Source organism: Mycetomoellerius zeteki, unplaced genomic scaffold, assembly GCF_001594055.1.
Source record: "Mycetomoellerius zeteki isolate Tzet28-1 unplaced genomic scaffold, Tzet1.0 scaffold667, whole genome shotgun sequence".
NCBI classification, from domain to species: domain Eukaryota; kingdom Metazoa; phylum Arthropoda; class Insecta; order Hymenoptera; family Formicidae; genus Mycetomoellerius; species Mycetomoellerius zeteki.
The window spans coordinates 219,774-242,086 of NW_017257683.1; the positions used below are offsets into that span (position 1 = coordinate 219,774).

The window sequence follows — 22,313 nt, forward strand, 5'->3', positions numbered from 1 at the left end:
TATCAACGTCAATTTAAGGAGATAAAACAGTATAATTTTCAAAAAAATCGAAAAATTTTTTTACCTTTTTCCGAAAGATTGATGTTTTAAAAATCTGCTCTTAAAAGGTTTTTATGAAATTCGAAGTGTTTCTCAAGTTATGTGAATTTTAGCGGACGGCGCACAGTGCTGAGATACGCACCTGATCGGTCACCCTATATCGAACGCAAATAGGCTTCTCGACCTTGTAGATCGACATTTGATACCTACGTTTCATGATCACGTACAGATATATGTGTGTGTGTGTTTCGCATAATTAAAAAGTTTGTTGGACAGCCGTTAGTTATTTATAGTACAAAGCACAGTACGCGTCAATATTCATTTCTACACGAAATAAGAAATAGATAGAAAAAGTCTATAGTCAGATAACCATAAGAGAAATCGAGATGTTAGAAAAGGACAACGTTCTCCAAATAAGTATGAAATAGAGAAACTAGTAAATTTTGTGAACACTTCTAAAAAGTTGAAATCGTCCGTTTGCTAAAAAGTTGAAACATCTAATTTTTCCGTTTATCAGATCATCGACTGATTTCATCAGAATCATCAATTTTTACTCCGTTTTTCTGACGCTTGTTGAACGTGTGAAATGCAAATCTTGTGGAGGAAATGTGGAGTTTGAAGAATCAAGTAAGCGAGAACTTGGGTTTAAAATTACAATAAAATGTCCATCGTGTGCTCCAAAATTAATTCTTGTCCGAATATCAATATGCTTAGGTGCATATGCAGAAAATAATAATGAAAATTTTAATAACCTGATTTGAAAACTTGCATCATTATTACAAATTGTAGAATTGTATAAACAAACTATATTGAAAACGAGGTTCGGTGACGAATTACTGCTGTTGAGAAACCAACGCAAGCGGCGACGCACGAAGGAAGAATGCAGTTCAGAAAGGACATGAATGCAATAGATAATACTACAACTGCTACAGACGATTCATCTTATGATCGTCTCTGGAATAGATTCACTATGGCAAACTAACAAATTCGATAGATTTCTATTAAATAATCAATACTGAAACTTTAAACGTGTTTTTTTCAAAACTACTATTTTTCAACTGGCGATATCTATAACTCGAACAATTTTCAACCGATTGGTCACAGTTTGAATCGTAGCTTCATAAAATGAATAATTTCAGTTAAGCATAAGAATTTCTTTTAACAGCTGTCATTTTATAAAAAAGAATTATTTTAAAAAATCGCTACGCTTAACTGAAATTACACTCATATAGATTCGAAAATTTTATTTCAGATAATTACAACTTGTGTTTTCTACACCGCTGATGGATCATGTTTTTTGAACACGGAAGTCTACAATGCTGTAACATTGTCACATATTTATATTTTTACATACAAAAATTCTTAAAATGTCTTCAAAGTATGCCCAAATGATATACCAATTCATTTTTTATAGTTACTTTAGAAAGAATTGACAAAGAAAAATCTTTTTTAAGGCTTTTACTCTGTTTTACTCCCTTAAATGAGACAAGTATTTCAGAAACTGTACCATACTTTCAGACATAATTATTTTATTTTGTACAATTGATGATTATATTATTTCGTTTCGAGTGCTAAAAGAAATGACGACATATAACCATATATTTTTATGTTAATTTATGTCGTTCCAGAATAATTCTCTTAGAAAGAGGTAAAATACAGACATATTTTCAGATTGTAATGTATATGTAACGTAATTTGTGTGTGTGTGTGTGTGTGGTGTGTGTGTGTGTGTGTGTGTGTGTGTGTGTGTGTGTGTGTGTATACAGGATATGATTGTTAATTGTACAGTGTCGCTGCGCTTGGCTTAGCGCCGAGACACTACCGTGTTCTCTCTCTCTCTCCAGATATCTATATTTTATAGAAATGAATTTAGCGCTCAAAAGAAGCAAAGGATATCACAATTAATAAAAACTAAATAATCTATTATCCTTTCCTTATTTTAATCACTAGAACATTAATATAATTAAAAATAAAATAGTATATAATATATAATTGTGATTATTGATAAATCTTAAAAATTTATGTCAATATTATGTTATATAATATAATATATATATAATATAATTATGTTATATTATATGTATATATTATATTACATGTATATATTAATGTATGTATATGTATATACATATAATATACATATAATTATGTGAATATTGACATATATTAAGAATCATGCTGTATGTATAAAAAATCCTGTGATATACAATTTAATATACAAGGTGTCCCAAAAAGGGATCTCTGAAAGTCTCCGAAAATATAAATTTTACAGAAAAGTATTTCAGACAAAAGTTCTAGGGTTTAAAAAGATTTATTTACTGATCTTATCAATTTGATCTTGGATGGCGTCGCCAAAGTCAAACTGATAAAATCAGTAAAAAAGATCTTTTTAAATCCTACAACTTTTGTGTCTAAAATACTTTTCTGTAAAACTTATATTTTCCGAGATTTTCAAGGTACCCGACCTTTTGGGATACCCTGTTTACATAAGATCATTACAGCCTGTATAAAGATCATTACATATTTAATCACTGAACATCAAGGAATTAGGGATACACCGGTTATCCGAGAAATATCCGGTATTCGGACATTACCCGGCACTTTTTTACTATCCAGTCGAATAATCGGATATCATTAGAGTATTCGGTAATATATCCGGTTGAAATTTTACATTAATAGCGTGCGTTATTAATGCAGAATTTTGTTCTTTTTAGCTAAATTTCTTGCACAGTTCATCTTTCTTTCCTCTTTTTCTTTTCACATTGGAAAGATAAAAAAAATTATTATTGTTATTTTTCCTTTGCTGCCTCTTTTTTTATGAAGCCATTTTTCAGACATATCTGACAAAATATACAGGATGTCGACTGGTATTGGCCAGTATTCGGCTGGATAATTGTTCTACCGGATATCCGAAAACAATGACACCGGATATCCGATAATTTTATGAATCGGTGCATCCTTACAAGGAACATTTTATACATTATTTTTATTTAAGAAATAAATTTAGGTATATATAATTGCAGTCACATAAATTAACCTGATAATAGCATGAGATAAAAAAATATCATTGCGTGTTTAATTATGTACTATTCGACAATGATAAAAAAAACTTTCTAGCTAAATCAAAATTTTCATTAAAAATATCTATTGCAATACAGAGGTAATTCAATTATCTTCTTTAAGAAGCAGACTTTTTGCTCGTCTCATCTTCATTGCACTTAAAATATAAGCATAAAGGTCGTAATATGGCAATAAGTGTTTGTACGCTCCAAGACTTTCCGAGCAATTTCTGTCGATTTGTGGCTGATAAATTCTTCACATCCGTATAATGTCGTGGAAAGCCAAAGATTTCTTCGAGTTCAGTAATCCATATCGTATCAGTTTTGCCTTTCATCATTATTGGTTTTAATTCTGCTTTTCCTAAAATAGAAATATAAATTAAGTATACATCGCTTTCAATAAAAATATCTGTAAAATGTTTTTATTAGATATTTTTATACCTTGTAGCAAGGAACCCGTTCTACCCGTAACTGTATGAAGTTTCTTGCAAAGAGCCTTTCGGTTCAAGTTTGGAGTAAGCTTATCCTGAACGTCTTGTCGGCTTTCAAATAGCGGCATATACGGATTAAAGGGAAGATTATGCCAGTAAAGTCTCAGTCTATGTTGGGGTGAAAAATCCGCCGAATCTATGACATCAGGTTCTCGTCCTAAATGTCTACAATAATTAATATAACAAGTTAATTTCGCGTAATTATAATATTACCTGTTGAATTATAAGTTAACAAATATTTCAATTTACTTGTTAATTTCTAATCTATACTCGGTTGGCATAGAAGCGACATTCTCAAATAACCAAAATATGTGTCGACCTTTGTTGGCTTTTTCTACTAGCTTTTTAATTCGGCAGTACTCGAAAAAGAGAATGCCTGTCCCCTTCGGATCTATGATCATAAGAGTAGATTAAAATCATTATAAAAGCTTTTAACAGATACATATTAATTGTAGATTAGTACCGTGGAGACCTAATCGCGCCGGATTGACCAGACTTAAATCATTGCATGGTGACCCACCAATTAGCAAATCAATCGGCGCAATTTCTTGAATTTTTTCCTTTGTTATACCTCTTACATCTCCTAGATAAGTAATACGATCGCCAAAATGAGCAGAGCTAATCGTTAAGGCATTTACCTCAATTTCACTAGCGTAATAAACTTCCACAACGAGCCCCAATTTTTGAAGCACCAAAAAACCTTTGTATTTAACATAAGAAAAAAAAATATATATATATATACCATATAAAATTATATCTTTCGAGCGTGACAACTTGCAATAACTTACGCGAGTATTCCAAAAAGTATGATTCTAAATTAAATGCAAATTTATCTTACCGGTGCTCAAGCCATCAAAAAGGGACAACACACGTACAGCTTTATTCTGCTTCTTCAAATTTGCAATATCTACATCGTTTGTGAAATTAGAAGTTGTACGGAACATTTTTGTAAATTGCTCTTTCCAATTTACCCGCGGACGTAATATCAAATCTTTGGGCTGTTTAGTTTCGTCTCTGCAGAGGAAACATTCCCATGGATCTTCCAACAGCATGTCATCAAATGATTTTGGACATATCAAAAATTTCAAACAAGCTGTACAATAAACACTGAAATGAATAATACGTTAAATAATTATACTCTGCATATATAATATGATATATAGAATAATTAGACAACAGAAATTTATTTTAAATGCGAGTAAACCAACCGTGGGCAATCTTCTGAATCACAAATAAGAACAGTTCCGGTATGGGCACAAATTGTGCAATAAAACTGAAATCAAACATGAAACAAAGCGACAATCAATATTTCAATCTTTAAATATCGCTGGAACTGCCAAATACTTACGCACTTGCCATCGTTCCCATGCACAAACATACACGGTTTAAATTCATCCTAGAAAAAAAACAGACAAATAATGTTTGTGCAATAAATAGCCGCGGTAATCGTTATTTTTCTACGATTATTGTTACAATTTATGAAAGAGCGTTTTTTATTTCATACCGAGCATTCTTTACATAAGGATCCTACAAAGAACGGATGTTCCTCCTTTCTGCCCTTAGGAACTTTCAAACATTTTAAGCATAATTTTTCCAAATCACAGTCTCCTGATGTTACGCGACGAAAATCATCTATAGTTAATAAAAAAAGTTACAAATATAAAATTGATATTAAAAAGTAAATTTGTGATTTACACATATTGCATAGTTCAACTCACTACTCGCTTTTATGTCACGTTTTCGTTCAGCATCTACATCCGACTTGAATTTGAATTCGTTGATTTTTTTTATCATCTCCTCGGAATACTTATCATATATCCTGTTAGAGTCTGAAACTTGCAATTGGTTAGACGGTATGTGAATATTATTTGAAAAATATTCAAAGACATTATCTAAAGTCCAGTTATCCGTGTCGCATCCTAACCGTGAGCAATAATCCTAAAAAGTCAGATTCAAATGTCGTGAAAGTTTTTGAAATTTCTTACAAGAAAATATTTATCATACATGTAATACACATCGCACATTCAAATAAACCATTTATGATATTATCTTAAATAAATAATTCCTTAAATTTTTTACCTTGGAGGCTTGAAGTACGCCTTCAAGATATGCTTGTCGATTCGTATTTTGAATGTACTCTCGCATCTTTTCTATTCCTTTGTGAAATTTCAAAAATTCGAGATGACGCACCTATTTTAAATACAAAATATAAAACAATAATTTATTACATAAAAACAAAAAACGGAACATCTGCTGTGCAAATGTTTTCATTTTTTGGAAGTTGATATCAAAACTAGTCACCTCCGAAACTTGATAATCGCCATACCACATAATCCATTGACAGCCAAAACTCGGTTCTTTTAAACAGCAGTCGCGATAATCAATAATCATTGCTGAAAAAAAAAATGTGAAATATTTTTCATACTTATGAGGAAGGATTAAGCGAATATTAGTAAAAAAAAAGTAAGAGTAAATGCGCTTATACCGGGCCACCAGCAATGTCCAGGGATTTTTGCCCAGGCTATCACACCAGGCTGTTGGTTTTGCAAACATAAGCGCTCATCATCGATCTGTTCCCAGCTTGTATTTACATTTTTATTTTTTTCCGTATTCTGCTTTTTCGGTGGCGGCTCTGGTGAACCTGCACAGGATATTAAATTAGCGTTTCAAACAGTATACAAAAATTATAGATCTAAAAAAGACATACTTCTCTGACGTGACATAAATTTCTTAGTAGCTTTGGCATTTTTTTCCTTCAGGCCATCTAGTTTTTCTTGTATGTTTTCCGGGTATGGATAAAACGTTAGATCATCCACTGTCGTACCAAATAACTTTTGCATTTATTTGCAACGATTACGAAAGATAATTCGTAGGATCTTATGACTTACGTGTCTCCATATCAGCTATGTTTCGTTGTATCCAATAATAATAAGGCTTTGTCAGAGTACAGTTGAAACGTTGGCGTAGTATCTAAAATAATCGTAACGGCACATCGCATTTTTGGAAGCAATTCCTTATATAATTCTTATTGTCTTTAATTTTATTCTCGAAGAGATATCAAAGAACCTGTATAGTCGCGTTAACAGCGCGCGAACGAATATTTTTACGAGATGGTTGCGACAATCGCTCCTCCAAGTTCCTTGAGAATGGTTGTATCTGTGTTTCTGGTTTGAGCTGGAATCACAATTACGTTTCATTGTCTTTTCCATCAACGAAAAGATTTCAATACTAGGAGTAGCTAATTTACCAACGATATTTGCGATTCTCCGATCCAAAAGACCCACAATTTGCCAGGTTCGGGAGCCATTCCTACATGTTCGGCATCGACGATTAGTGCTGCAATGTTACATTTTGAATTAAAAAAAAAATATTTCTTTAAGATAAAATAAAATAGTTAAAATCAGATAAGCATTATTTAATATACATATAATCGCGCGTGTAACAAAAACGATATTTCTAATTAGCCAAAAATATCAATGATGTTAATTTCCACAGTTAATTTTCAGTGAAACCTGTACTCGCAATGCGAGCTACATTTTGCATGCAACATGTTCGTGCGAGACACTTTGTAATCATTATCCCTAATATATTTACCTGGCCACCATCCTGCGAAGAATCCCCATACTAGCTTACCGGGATGATTCTCGTTAACGTTTTTAGTCTTTACTAGAGCCCTGGTCACTCTACGTGGACCACTTTCGCTTTTATCATTATCATGCTTCAAATTGTTACCCTTGTTACGTGGGCATTGTCGCATTACATTTACTTTGCTACTAATTTTCATGTTTTTTGCGGCTGTACCTTGGTCCTTACATTCAAATATTATCATTACATTCAAATATACATATATTATATACTATATATTATTTATATATTATTAATATATATTATGTATTGTATAATGATACGAAGATCGCAACGCGATACTTCACGAATGGCGATTTTCGGCGTAAAAACGGGTGTCGGCACGGCACGGGCATAACAATATTATTACATATAAAAGTATGTTTTTATGCCTATTATCTATATTCTTCTTATCTTTATTCTTCTTACATTGAAAAAACTTTATAGAATTTTTAAATACAAACAAATTTAACGAATCAATTTCATAAACAATTCTATTAACGAATACATAAGTATTAGTTTACCTTGGGATCATCGTCCTCATCTTTGGCAAAGTTACTGTCCGATCCCGATCTCCTAATTGTTCTATTTTTATTTGTATATGTGATTATAGCTTCATCACGTTGGCCCACGAATTTTATGTCCTTCATATCTTCATCTGAATCGTCAAAAGAATTTATTTTCGGGAAAGTATCTGACATTTTGTGATCCTTGTAACATGCGTTATTCAACGTCTCATGCTTGTCATCACATTTTTCATCTTTCATAGAATCGTCACTAACAATCTTCATAGCCAATAGCATCGCGCTATCAATTTCGTTACCGCATTCTTCAGTTGAAGATTCTAAGGTCGATCGGCGCCAAGATGAGTGGATTCCGTCGTCGTTGTCGCTACTGTCATCCGATTTCCAGCTCTCCTCCATGTTTATTTTCAAGGATGGTGCCGATCGCGGAGTATCGAAATCTACACAATCGTGGAAAACGCTTCGATAAGCCGTCTCCGTATTTTCGTCTTGTTTACAATCGATCGAATATCTGTATCTCTTCTTGCGACGCCTGCCAACTCTATTAACATTGATCGATGATTCCTCAACATTTATTGATCGTTCCAAGTTCTGGGATGATAAATCCTGATCTTTAAGCTCGTTCTTATCTACCCACTCGTATTCCATGGAAACGTCTTGACTGGGATCCTTATGACTCGACTTCTCGACTTCTCGACCTCTTCCATTTTTGGAAATCGTTTCCTCATTATTTTTATCATCCTTCGCAATTTTCGTGTTTATACACTCTTGAATATCTCGCATAATTGCGGCGGCTGTGTCCTTCGGATTTCTCTTGCACGGACAGGCAGCATTTGTAAAATTGCGAGAACGCCGCCGTGGTTTACAGTCGCAATGTTTCTGTACAATTTTCTCCGCGACATCACGCGTGCTAGTAGTGACGTCATCTCTTGAATCCGATTTGCTTTTTGAAGAATTTTCCTCCGAATCGTGGGAAATTCGCTGCCGATCATAATTATTATACGCCGCGGAACTGCGAGTATTTCTTTTCTGTTCCACCGATCTATTTCTCCTTCTCTTCGACATCACAGAATGATCCCTACCGTTTTCCAACTCGGATTTTTTCTTTCTCAATAACATTCCTCTGGTTTTACGCGAAACGTTTTCGTTCTCAAGACTCTTGCGTGTCACACGTCGTTTTGAAAATTTCGCATCCTCGGCGTTTTGCTCGTCATCCCTAAAAATTTCAGCAATCGACATTACATCCTCCGAGGTATCGAGATCATTATTGTCAGTGCTATTATCGATTCGCAAGACGTTCATGAAGTAATCAGGATATTCGGATAACTCCTCCCGATTTTGCGAGTCTTCCTTCGAATGACTTTGCGAGTAGAATTTGGAGTATCCGGAGCCGGAATAATCAACCGGAGTTATCTCCGAGCTCGTTTGACTAATTACTTCTTCGTCCTCGCTCGATTTGGAACTTTCGGACAAACGCTCGTCCTCGTCGTGGACAGAAACGCGAGATCGCGTTGACGAAGAGTTCTCCCTCGCCGATAATCTTGCCGACCGATCATGCGATACGTCCGAATTTTCTCGCTCGGATCCTTGCAGCGACGGTGAGGTATCTCTCTCGATTGTAAGATCCATCACTGCGTCATTGATTTTCGAACACGCATTCCTCGGTTTCTTATACCGTTTCAACGACAACCTTACTTTTCTCCTTCGCTTCCTTTGGGCGGGTTTCGTACTAGAGATCTGCTTAATTTGCGCAGGGTCGATAAACGGCCATGAGTTACCGAAGACATTCGCGGACTTGGTCGCATCATCCTCGTGATCGTTCTTTTCGAGATCAGAAGATTTCCCTACGTCCTCGGTGGTAGACGGAAAGTTCAACTCTGAGCAACTCGCGATGACGACTTCCTTGAGAGAAGATTCGCGGAGTAAACCCAGGTCTAAGGCGCAGGATAAGGCCCAAACGTTCGCTATCATGGATAAATTGGATGACTTTTTCTCAGGTTGATTCGGTGTTTGCTTTGATTCCTAAAATTTAAAATTAAAGATTATAAAATCTAAGAAGATGAGTAATCTGGATTTATTTTTGTATTTATATGATTCATATAATTTTAATAAGATTAATATTAAGATAATAAAAAATAACATCAAGAATTCTTCCATAATCTCTTACTATTAAAAGGTATAAAAATGATAAGTGAATCATAATTTCCTAAAATAATGTTAGAAATTATATTATATAATTATATGCTCTAAGATATTTTGATACAACAATATTTATATTATTTTACTTTTAAGAAATATACATATATCTACACATCATTTTCCAAATATTAATTGAACCGATATAAAGTAATTTTACAAAACGCATCGCTTCTAAAAAATTATTCACATCGCGAAAACAAAAAACCTTATGTTTTAAAATTAAAAATTGTGTCGTTGAACGTACAATTAAGAATGATCGAATGATTGCCGCGGGAGAATATGCGGCACGTGAAATTGCATCAGCGACGCAACACCGGAAGTGAGAGACGCACGGACGGAGAATCTCTCCATAATCCGGGATGTGTTTGCTTATTTCGTAATTACGAGAGAGTAAAGTGTATAAAGAAAATGTATTGGATCGCGCGCGTCGCATCCGTGAGCAGATTTCCCATGGGTAAACGTAACTCGCAACATTGACAGAGTCCTCCTGGTGTCCCAGGGTTGCGGGGAGAGGCACCACGAAAGTTTTGCAGCTCCGATGTCCCATGTATGCGTACGTACGTGTATATATGCGCGCGTGTGCACGTGCAAAAATCTCGTCTCTCAAAGAGAAACAAATTGAGGTCGCGGGCGCTTGATTAAAATTAAACCTAAATTAATCCCTCCTTCAACCTTCTCCTCGGCCGGGCGTTACCGCCCGCGGTAAACACGCGGTTTTCATATTACCGCGTCGTGTCGAAGGGGGTAGTCTCTCAAAACGAGAAGTAGTACTCTCTCGCGGCGAGACGAGCACGCTCTTGATCGTGGCGTAATATTCGCGCACGGCGCAAACATTGCATTTATATCCCCCTTTGCCCTCAGTAGCTGCACGCACTTTCGTACTTGAGGTATGTGTGCCTCTCTCTCTCTCTCTCTCTCTCTCTTTCATTTTTTTTCTCTTTCACGCTTTCGTAATACTTCCGGGAAGTTCTACGAAGACCTGAATTAAGTATGAAGTTATAAGAAATGTAGATGCGCTACAAAATGAATGTCCGCTACAAAGTCGGCGCGCGCGACTCTCCTTATTCGCCGACAATGCATTTTAGCGCATTAATCGCGACGGTGCAGCGACGCGAATAATAACGCGAAAACGCGCAGACATTAATAATTCCGCAGGCCACGTTTCAACACGCGATTTAATATTTTATCCTTAGATAGAGAAGATTAATTAAGCACTTAATATATAAACATATATGTATATATCAGTATACGCATTACGCAATTATCTTATTTCGAATTTTGCATTTTGAAATATCTGTTTATGTAGATTTTTATCTCCCTTGAGTTTAAAAAAAAAGGATTTTTAAGATAAACATTTTTACGGCTACGTTCGACTCGGATTTTTTTTAGTTTATGTTAAAGAAAAGTCCATGTTTTTTAAGGAATCTGTAAATATTTAATGCGTTAAAAATGTAAGATTGCATATACGACATACGTATAATTTCATGTCTATATATATATATATGTATAACCGAAGTCAAGATAAAAAGTATCGCTAGAGACAAGAGAAGAAATCAAGCAATTTGCATAGGGCATAAATATTTCAATATCAGCGAGGCGGTGTAGCGCTCCCCCTTGAAAACCGCCTTTTACTCCACCCTACCATTCTAAGGTAATTGCGGCGTGTCCGCGCCGCAATGTCTTATTTCAAATAAGCAATCGATAAAATAAAATATAAACGAGTGTGGGAAAAATGCTCCTGGCGTATGGACGTTTAATGCTGTTGAATCACACGATAATTGCGTTATTGCTACTGATATAAGAGGCATCATTTCGCCGTGGACAGAACCTCGCGTCGGCGACCGCCGAGCGACGCTATTTTCGGCGACACGAAAACAAAGATAATTTGAACAACGTGCGAGTTGCATGCTGCGACCCGCATTCGAATCGCCCTTTAAATAGCGATCTGTCCCCTGTTCGTGTTGCATAAAAGAAAGAGAAACGAGAAAGGACACGTGCTGCACGTGGCGCCTCTAAAACGTGCATCTAGAGGCCGGTTCGCGCCGCGACGCACGGTCGACCTGTTGAATGGAAAGCTCGTTATTAACAGTTTTACGCGAGCATACTTGGCAGCAGTTCACGATTTTGATTGCACGTTATTTAACAAGTAGTGCAGTAATCTCAGTAACGTTACGTTTTGCAGTGTGTTCTGTGTCATGTAAAAAAATCACGTGGTTTATAGTCTTCGATTGGATTTTTGATAGACGAATCCACAAGAAAATCCATGGAGATCTTGGTCCCCCTCTTGGAGTCTTCTTTTTTAAAAATATTTACAGCAAAGTGTTACATATTATTTAAACATTTATAAAATGCTTAATTTTGGTATTACAAAAAAATATTTTTTAATTTAAGAAACTGTTAGATATAAAAATACAGATTCCCCACTTGTATTATTCTTTCTTTTTTGTGTTAATATAATTTTAAATAAAATTGTGAATCTTATACATTTAATAATACTTTTCAATGTAATAGTGTTTAAATAACAATTTAATATTTTCTATCTTTTATCATATTTGAAAATGTGCTAATGGCCTCTCTTCACAAATTTCTGGATCCGCCAATATACGCCATGAGACACCGTATTTTTGTTCGTGTATTTTATATATATTTGCGATCCAACATATTTTTGCAATAATTCTTCGTATACTTGCGATCCGAAAATAATCGCTTTTACCGCGCATAATATTACTTCGCTAAATCGGTTAAGAATTTATTTCCTCGCTCCTCGGAATTGTGACGTTTCTCTGTTATTTAGTGTATTTAAGAGAACAGAACGTACTGTGTAAATTTCAGATATTATTTCCTTTGGTAAACCTTTCATTGTCTGGTGATTAAGCATTTACAGATGTAAGCGTCAGTTGCCAGCGCACGCAATTCCCGTTACGTTCGTCGACACGCGGACGTTTCTGACTGCTCTTCCATTAATTGTCGAATTACGTTTCTGATTGCGGTACTGGAAACGAAGAAATTTCAAGGAGCACCAAATTGCGCAACATAATCGGCCTCTGGACTCGCGAATGCGGAAACAGATGCGAGGAACGAATAAATGAATCGAGGTCGACTCAGTACGGTCGAGATCCGAATCGTCTTTTAAATAGCCATAGAGGGTTGGCGAGGGCGTAAAAAAAAAGAAAAGACAAGAGAAAGAGAGAAAGAGGACGATACATACACGCGGGCGTACACACGGTTCACGTGGCGCCTCCAAAGGCATTTCTCGAGGTCGCTCCACTCCGCCGGGGTCGACCTGATGAATGGAAACGTCGGTATTATTGTGTTTACACGCGGGACACACGGGTGCCTCTCTCGCCACACTTGGCGTGGAAACATTCCATTCATAAAGCGTTCCGCGCGTTCCTCTCACCGCCACACACACGTATACGTATGCACACGCACACACGCAGACACACAGACGGGGAAGGGTACACGACCCTCTGCCTACCACGCGGGGGTTGACACCAGTGACGTATTCAGAATTTCGTTGCCGCGTCAAGGGGTGGCCCCGGCCCGCTCCGAGATAAAGCCGCGCGGAGATTTCCTCGGCTCGTGATAATATACCTCAGCCACCCTTCCTTACTTCGAGCCGAAAATAATTCCTCGCTCCATTACGATGGAAAACGGAGAGATTCTCAACGTGCCGTCATTCGCGTGTTTAGCAATAAGGAGACTTGGCTATTAAAAACTTGTGAATTTTTGTTTATCGTTGCGACCCTTGTCTGACTGCGTCTATTCTTGATCCACTTATGTACACTTAATTTCTTATCCTTTTCCGGATCGAAAATGGACCGAAAATTATGTAGGTACAACGAGTATTTGTCGTTATAATCAGTCTCTTAATATACGCATTTAATCTTCCAAAGCTGACAGTGGGTCTATTGAACCCATTTAATTATAAGCCTCTTTGTCAAAAATGTCAATTTTGTCAAACAATTTAATTTTCTTTGTTATATTTGCAAATTTCGATCATTCTCATTAAAATATTGTCATTTTAATTCCTTGTATCAATTAATGCCTTTTAATTAACATAAATTAAATTAATCTTACAGATCCAATGGCAGTAACTGTATTACAGATTTTGGTATCAACTCCGAAGAGTTAAGTAACATCTGTAAAAATCATACTTCATCATCCCTTTCATTTTTGTGACATGTGATGAATATAAAAAACAAACATTATATTCTTAACATTATTATTCCCTTTATATTTTTCTCTCTATGCTTAAAATCTCGACTTACAATCGTAATATATTTTTAACCACGCAGAATTTTTTAAAATTATTTCTCAACACAGAACACAAGAGAATACGCGAAATGCGAGATGAGTGTGAAATTCTCGCAGGGGTGAGGAAGGCCGGCGCGCAACCACTCTTTCACGTTACTCGTAACACATCGCGGTAATTTATAACGACAGGTGTTCCCGGTCTGATCCCCCTCCGACCCCTCATCTACCTCTACCGAGAAAAGGCGTCAACCATAACGCCGCCAGCCCTCGGCTGGCGGTGGCAGCAAAGGAATGCTCTTTTTCGTCGCGTGCCTCTCAAGGTCTTTAAACTGAATGGTCACGCGTGCAATCCTGTCGCCCTTTCGCTTCTTTACGTACCGTGTCCGGTGCCGAAAGCGACGTCACAATTGTAGAACGCAACTCGCATTCCACTCGATCGAGAGTGCGTCTGAACTAGTATTTTGCATTCTCTGAATTTTCATAGATTTGAATATTCGTGGAGTAGGTAATGCTCGAAATATATTCGCTGAATATATCATAAAATTCCAATATTTATGAAATATAATTTTAAATTAGACATTTTTGACATATTTTAAATTTTACAATCGATATATGTGCTAAAAATATCAAGAATTCTTTCAGTGCTTTAGACATCAATGGAACGTAACTCGAGTATTTGAACCCGATCCAATGTTTCAGACATTCATTGACTAGAATGTGAAAATACTGGGAGAAAGACTAGTATTTATATTTAATACATTTCTCAAATATTAATTCGGATATTTGAAGAAGCCGAACTCTCTCGATTATTCGTTCAATCTAAATGTAATCTGGATTTGTCGGAATTCATCAAATGGAAAATTGCGACGGCCTGAGAGAAATAGTTTATAAAATTTCGTAAGTTCTTCATTCGAAAGCCAATTAAAGCGCACGACGAGAGCACGCTGTAATGTGACGTACGTCGGCTTAAGATGAGTCACGGCACAAAGCTGGGATCTTGTTGCGCCACGATTTCCCGGTGTTTACGTCGTATCAGCTGATATGAATGGACTAGTAAGCTGTCGAGATACCGCGCACGTATTTGTGCATTCGGTCATGACGACTTTCCGTATAAATTGAAACTTCTCGAGGGTGTCTCGTCGGCGACCGTGGGGGAGGGCGAACACCGAGAGGGGGAAAACAGAGATCGCGAGCGGGGTGAGGACGGAGAGAAGAACGAGAGGTTGGGAGAGCTAGAGAGCGAGAGGGTGAGAAGCAGATCAGAGGAGGGTAGAAAGCCGCGAAGCTGGGTCAGTTCCGTTTAGTAGGAGCCAAGCTCCAATTCCGCTTGGATCTGTCGTCGTTGCCCTTCGCGTCTTTCCGTAATTACTCAAATAGATGCCTCAAAAAAAAAGAGGGAGAAAAAAAAGACGTTGGGAACCCTGAACACCGCAAATGAAAAGAAGGCACGGTCGGCATTTTGAATGAATTCGATACGGCGAATCCCCGTGGTTTTTATCTTAAGGCGAAACAGATGCTTCCGGAGCACCTAAAATCGAGCATCGCACGAGTATCACGAAATGACGTTTTATCATCATAAGTTTAATTATTTCGTGACACTTCTTCATTAAGAGAGCTCTAATGAAAGTGCATACTCGCGGCAGAACGCATTTGTTTCAATTAATAATGCATTTCGGCGGCGGCTACGTACGAATATTTTTCCAGCCACGAATGTCAAATATATCATCCGGATACTCTTGGCACAATTAAGAGAACATAATACCAAAATTATTCTGCGCGTGCTAAAAATCCCGCCCGTTAATTTTATCTGACTATAAAAATAGGTGAAGAAAAATCGCGGATCATCAGCACCCGACTGGACCGACCAAGATATTTCTATTATCTTAGACTTCTCGGATGGGACTGCTCTCGTTGCATGTCTGCAAAAATTATACGAATGCAGGCTTCGGAATCATCGCGTGATCTACGGCACTTTCCCGGTGTGATCTAGACGAAAGAACAAATCGTAGACAACTACGCGCGTGCTTTTTCTCCTTGCAATCGAGAAAAATTCTACGAGAGAAAAATGCGGTTGGAGGAGAAGAGGGGCCGAGAACATGGCGTGGGTGACTGGCAGGCGGTGCACACGAGAGCAATCTGCACCACAATCACGGGAAGGAGGGGAACTCAACCGCGTCGTCCCGGTTCTCGTTTTCACCGAGCGAAAACGCACGTACGCGGTTCGCGCTTCTTGGTCAGTGGTGTACTAGGAAAAGACGACTCGTATTCCACCTTCTTTCTCACCACGAATTGACGGCTGGTTTTTTGAGTCGAGCAAACGGGATACTAACTTTCGAGAATGCTATAACACCAGTATCGAAATACAATAACAGTCAAATCAAGTCATTGTACAGAGAAAATTATTAAAATCGAGTTGTCCTCGTTGTTTCTCAATAAAATTAGACAATAAATATGTCTCTAAACATCCCAGTATCTCACCATACGTAATACGTAAAAAGCTAACGAAGGTCAAATCAATTTGACTTAAGTACGTTAAAATTTTGAAAATGCCTAAATTGCTTTAACAAAGTGAAACATGTCGTTAGAAAATATATTTATGTTTCCAACCTAGTAAACTTTTTATTTCGAAGATTTTTCATTTTCTTCCGTTTCTTCTCCAACTTTATCACACATTCGGGAATACGTCAGAAGCGATAAAGATGATAATACACTAGGCATGTCGTTTTAAAGTCAACAACACAAACCTCCCGTGTCCCATTTCAACTCCCGTTCTCAATGTATACAGTGTTCCCGACCAACCAAACTACAGAAGACTTGCGTCAAAAACCAAATAAATAATGAATACATCAAATTTTATTGCACGAAAAGAAATCATAATTAATCGTATACCGTCTCAATAAATACAGTATTACCCTCGTAGTTATGTTTAAAGTGATATGCGATTGTCGAGCGGACGGTGTGTTCCTTCCGTGATTAATTCCAATTAATTTTCAACCCGCAAAATTTCACCAAACAAACTTCTTTTTGCCCATTCGCTCAGTTCATCATTAAAAGAGCCACGATTGGTCAGGGACGTACCCCGTATATAACAGAGTATCCATGTATATATAATATATGTGTGTGCATGTGTGTATGTACATACATGCACCGTATGTATGTACACAAGCATACATGTATGCGTGCGGTACGTGCATCGTATATACACGTGCGATTTACCCCAGGAGATTCGTACATAGTTTTGCACATATACATAAGCGAGAGGCGTTTGTTGAACCGTGCAAATCTTCTGCTCGGTGCACCAACACGGACAAGGCGCGTTCTCGCGCGCAGCATCCCTCTCTGTCTCTGTCTCCTCTCTCTATGCATCTCTCGCTGCATATGGCTCTTCGTCTCCTACCCATTAGCGAACGCTCCTACGTAACTCGTCGCGAGCTATTCGCGCTAGCTCGGCCGAGCCAGCGTATTTTCCCGTCTTTCTCGCGCACGACATACATACAGACGTCTTTCTCTCTCTTTTCCCTTCTTTCTCGTTCTCCCTCTCTCTTTCTCTCTCTCTAGCCAACGATGGAACTTACGCACATCTTAGATACGCGTGGAATCGTGTACGTATCTGCGAAGTATCTCCAGCTCACTCTATCTTTACTGCGACGACTTTTTCTCTTTCTCTTTCTCCCCGCCCCGTCTATTAAGCGCACACGGACGCATTTTTCTCTCCCTTTTCCCTTTCGCGTTCGCCATCTCTGTTCAACTAAAACCAGGCTCATAGTGCGATTTGCGTCTCTCTCTCCTTTCTCTTTTTCTCTCTTTTAGCCTTCCGTCTCTTTCTCCGTTCAACTCTCTTGGATACTGTCGGATACACACGTAGACCCTCACACACAATCCTCAGCCTTCCCTCCTTCCTTCTAGCACCCCCTTTCCTACCGTCGTCCTTATCTCCGTCCTTGGCCGTCGTGCGTGCACGCATGCCGGCTATCTCCGTCGATCGCCAGTATATACACGCGATCTCTTCCTCTCTTTGTTGCGAGCAGCGGCGAACACGGATACCCGCGTGTGCGCGCGAGAGATGCGGCGAGAGACAGGGAGGGTAGTGGGTGAAAGGGAGGTAGAAGAGAGGTATAGAGAGAGAGAGAGAGAAAGAGAGGAAGAGAGAAAAAGCGAGAACGAAGACGAGAGAGAAAAAGAGAGAGAAATGATGAGGATGGAAGAGAGGAGAGGGCTCCGCTCGCCTGGCGCACCATGGGCTTTTCTTGTATTCTATTGATTTTTCCAAAAGTTCGTGGTGGGAGTCTGGTAGTCTGTAGTGCGCGAGCTTGACGGCCCAGTATGCATCCGCTGGCGTGTGTGTTAGACCGCGTGTATGTGTACGTGGGCTTCGACGATGTCGCCGTCACTGTTCAACCGACTAGATCCCTCTTTCTCGCGTGCTAGTCTTATCCCCCTCCACCCTTCGGCTGATCTCTCCTCTCTCTCGCTCGCGAAGCGACGATCCTCGTCCAACTCGCGCACCGTCCTTCTCTCGCGCGCGCGTGTTCCACACACCCGTTAGATCTCGCTTCTCCCTCCATCCCTTTCTCTTCCTCCCACGCGTGAACATCACCCTCTCGTCCTCCCTGACCATTATATCCCTCTCGCTCGTTGACCCCCCTTCCACCACCCCCCTCGTCTCTCGCCCTCTAGAGCCTCCTCTCGTGGCAACCTGGCTATGCGCACACGCACACACGGACACGTGTCGCTCCAGGCAGGAGCGTGTCAAGAGGTTTGGACTTTGACGCCCTTGAGAGAGAGAGAAGAGCGAATGCTTGATACGTAGAATTTCAGAAATCATGGTTTCCTGAAGACTATTTCGGAAATTTAATCAGGAGAAAGTCTATGAATTGGATGCGTGGAAGATTATAAAATCTGGTACATGAAATTTCGCATTATTAATTACAGAACAGAGTCTAATAATCGTAACAAAGATGATAGAAACGTAATTAATATAATACAATTGCTCGAAATTCTTTGGTTTTTAACGTAGCAAAGTTTTTATGGAATAATAAAACAATGCGTGAAAATCAAATGATAATAAGAGATTTGTATTAGCATTAGATGTTAGATGTCCAAAAAGAAGAATAAAAAGAGAGATCTTGACGAAAGAAGACGGATTTCGATGGTCAACAAACTTAGCCAAAACGTGACGTTTGTTTTGTTCGATTGCACTTTCGAATGCATTCCGTTTTTGAAACAAAACAGGTGTACGCGGAAAAGAGAGAAGCGCGAGAGGAGAGCGAAAACAGATACCGAAGATTTGGATAGAAACGTACGAGGCACGTGTTCCATTCACGAGGAGCGCAAACTTCTCCTCGCAAGAGTCGCATGGCAAAAACGTATTGTTACCCCTGGTTCGACGAGATGTTAAAGAGCAACGAGACGCAGCTGCGCATTTCTCGCGAGTGCGCCGATTCTCGAAGATCCTCGCTACGTCCCTGATTTTCCACCCACTCATCCAGCGCGGCAGGGTCACCGTATGCACCCACACTCTGCCGTGCACACACACACGTGCATCCACGTACCCACATGTACACAGGCACACATAGGTACACACATACGTACGTTTTCTCCGTTCCTCTCTTTCTCGCGCTTGCTCCGTCGCAACACATCCTCGCGCTCCGTGGTCGCGCGCATTGTACACATCGCACACACAAGCACACGGACGCAAACGCGGACGCACACTACGTGTACACGCAGATATTGTACGTGCTGACGCATACGCATAACGTAGCGGCGCGCTATGGCGACGGCGACGGCGGCGGTGGCGGTGGTCGTGCATCCAGGCGGAGACGGACCGGTGCGCCAGGTCGAAGGCGAGCGGACAGCGATGACCGGCGATGACTGTACGATCGATAATTCGAATCGATTATTAATAAGAACCGTCAGCGAGATGGGCGGAAAAAAAAAAGAGATCGATCTCGCGCGGGAGCTGGACCTCGTCCGATATTTTCGTGGTCTTTCTTCCCCCTTTTTTTTTTCCTTTTTTTCTTCTTCGTTCGCTGACCGCGCACGTACACACGAGGTTTATTTTGGTTACACGAGGCACACCGCGGCGCACCGTCATGTTCCGCGGAGAACGGAATCGGAAATCAACTCTGGGGAATAATAATTCAGTTCGTTTCTCTCCGAGCGAGATCGATCGCGCCGCTTGCGATCCACGACGACGACGGGCAGCGTGCAGCGGCAGTGGCGACGATGACGACGACTACGGCGATGATGAGGAATGAGGCGAGCCGCATCGCGACGTGGCCGATTAATACCGCAATCGTTAATTGTTTATCGGCGTCGCCGGGATTACATTGCGAGGAGTAATGAAAACGTAGGGAAAATATAGGTGTGTGTTATTAGAGAGATGTATATACATATATATCCGGCAAAACCGATTGTTAATATTCTAGGTCTGCGTGTTTCAGTTGCACTTCAGCTTCCTCTTCGTTATTCTCTAAATCTCATATATAAATATAAACTCTCGCGCACAATCAGAGAATTCAAAATGCATCTTAAACGAGCTCCTATTCGAGAATCGTTCGGTAACTTATTTAGGCAACGATCACATCATCATTATCTACCATTTGTAAAAATCTCTTGTCAGAATTCGGAAGGAATAATCTACTTAGGATTAAACAAAGTCTAAGGAAATGTAGATAAAATGAATGAAGAGATGTTATTTTACTCTCAAATAGACTTGAATTATTGAAAATTATTCTTGTGATCCTAAAAATTGGCAACTTGCTGATATTTCTGGTAGATGCTAACACTCGAAATGCAGCATCATTGATGTAATTTTGAGCACGAAGCATCATAATACGTTGACCCCGCGAAGTATTTTCAGTAATCGAAATTAAGAATACATCATCTAAATCCAAACTCGTCGTCGAACTGTTTGCAATATTTATGACCTTCTTTACAGCAACTGCTGCTCGGCGTTGTACATACTTCTCGCAAACTTTCTGCCACGATAATCGTTCGTAACTTTACACATGTACACCTGAACCAAACAGAACTGAATCGAATCGAGTGTTTCATCTAAGAAGTGTTCATTACACAGACAGTAGTAATGTATTTCGAAGAACCGTATTTACGACCACACGAAACTGTCAGCATTGTCAATAGATTACAGAAGCCAATATAAGATGTACTAACGGAGAAGAGGAAGGTGAGGATGAAAATGAGGACTAAGGCGAAATGAAGATAAAGACGAGGAAGACGAAGAAGATAAAGATGGGGATGCTCAAGGAGGCTCGCTAGTGTAGAATCTAAAAAAAGATCACCTACGTAAATATGTGAGCGCGAACCCGTCTTCCCCGGTCGCATCTTCAAGAATCTTGCCATTGCGACATCCTCAAGCAAATACAATCTTGCCGCTCGCGCGATTCATTTGCATAATGTCCTCGGTCCATAGGTGGAAAGGACGTACGATCCGTTGTAAATTCGGCCCTGGTTCGTCGTTGGCTGGTACGCGCGGAGAGTGACCGTTATACGGTCGTCTCTCTCTCCGCGGTAGTGCCTTATCGTCGATGCGGCCGACGTAGCCGCACCGGGTAACGATCGCGCGGGCTGCACTTACGATCGATCTATCTCAATCGATCGCCGGGGCGCGTGCCATGATTTACCATCGATCGCCGGCGATCGATTAACCCTGTCGAGTCCGCTCATCGACTATCCTTGGCCGCGAGCGGGACGAGGACAGTCGTGAAAAGAAAAAACAAAAATGGAGGATGAAAAGAATGAGAGACGTACGAAGAAAGAAGAAGAAAGATGAGGAGAAAGAGGGCGAAAGAGAAGGGGCGGTGGGTGGACGAGTGTGACGGACGAAGAGAGAGAAAGAGAGAGAGCGAGACGAAGAGGAGAAGGCAAGCGGAATAAGGGAGATGAAACGATCGTGGGAGAAAAGGAGGGAAGACGAGCGACGAAGAGAGAGAGGAAGCGTACGTGCGTGGGAGAGAGAGGAAGAGGAAGAAACGGAGAAGTACACTTGAGGAGCGAGAGGGAAGGAAAAGGGAAAGGAGGGTGAGGGTTTGATGGTAGAGAGAGAGGTAGTCGAACGCGCGCACGGTAAAAGACAGAGAGAGAGAGAGAGAGAGAGAGAG

The 22,313-nt window shown here is 39.5% G+C and overlaps 1 protein-coding gene across 2 annotated transcripts in view; it reads right to left on the bottom strand.

Moving 5' to 3' along the window:
• Nucleotides 1–3,202: 3,202 nt before the first annotated feature.
• The window catches only part of Dnmt3 (DNA methyltransferase 3), a 130,636-nt gene continuing 111,525 nt past the window's right edge, over nucleotides 3,203–22,313 (bottom strand). The window contains exons 1-19 of one of the 2 annotated variants that reach the window (XM_018457750.1): nucleotides 21,499–21,613; nucleotides 7,738–9,759; nucleotides 7,184–7,397; nucleotides 6,837–6,925; nucleotides 6,656–6,763; nucleotides 6,478–6,559; nucleotides 6,297–6,404; nucleotides 6,075–6,230; nucleotides 5,891–5,982; nucleotides 5,669–5,779; nucleotides 5,308–5,527; nucleotides 5,094–5,221; nucleotides 4,938–4,985; nucleotides 4,798–4,862; nucleotides 4,428–4,696; nucleotides 4,053–4,289; nucleotides 3,839–3,980; nucleotides 3,540–3,754; nucleotides 3,203–3,459 (exon numbers count right to left, since the gene is read on the bottom strand). In XM_018457750.1, coding sequence (XP_018313252.1) covers nucleotides 3,218–3,459; nucleotides 3,540–3,754; nucleotides 3,839–3,980; nucleotides 4,053–4,289; nucleotides 4,428–4,696; nucleotides 4,798–4,862; nucleotides 4,938–4,985; nucleotides 5,094–5,221; nucleotides 5,308–5,527; nucleotides 5,669–5,779; nucleotides 5,891–5,982; nucleotides 6,075–6,230; nucleotides 6,297–6,404; nucleotides 6,478–6,559; nucleotides 6,656–6,763; nucleotides 6,837–6,925; nucleotides 7,184–7,397; nucleotides 7,738–9,759; nucleotides 21,499–21,555 — 4,605 coding nt within the window. In that variant the 5' untranslated portion in view covers nucleotides 21,556–21,613 and the 3' untranslated portion in view covers nucleotides 3,203–3,217. Of the gene's footprint in view, nucleotides 3,460–3,539; nucleotides 3,755–3,838; nucleotides 3,981–4,052; nucleotides 4,290–4,427; nucleotides 4,697–4,797; nucleotides 4,863–4,937; nucleotides 4,986–5,093; nucleotides 5,222–5,307; nucleotides 5,528–5,668; nucleotides 5,780–5,890; nucleotides 5,983–6,074; nucleotides 6,231–6,296; nucleotides 6,405–6,477; nucleotides 6,560–6,655; nucleotides 6,764–6,836; nucleotides 6,926–7,183; nucleotides 7,398–7,737; nucleotides 9,760–21,498; nucleotides 21,614–22,313 lie in introns of those variants that run through there. The other variant, XM_018457749.1, reaches the window with a different exon arrangement.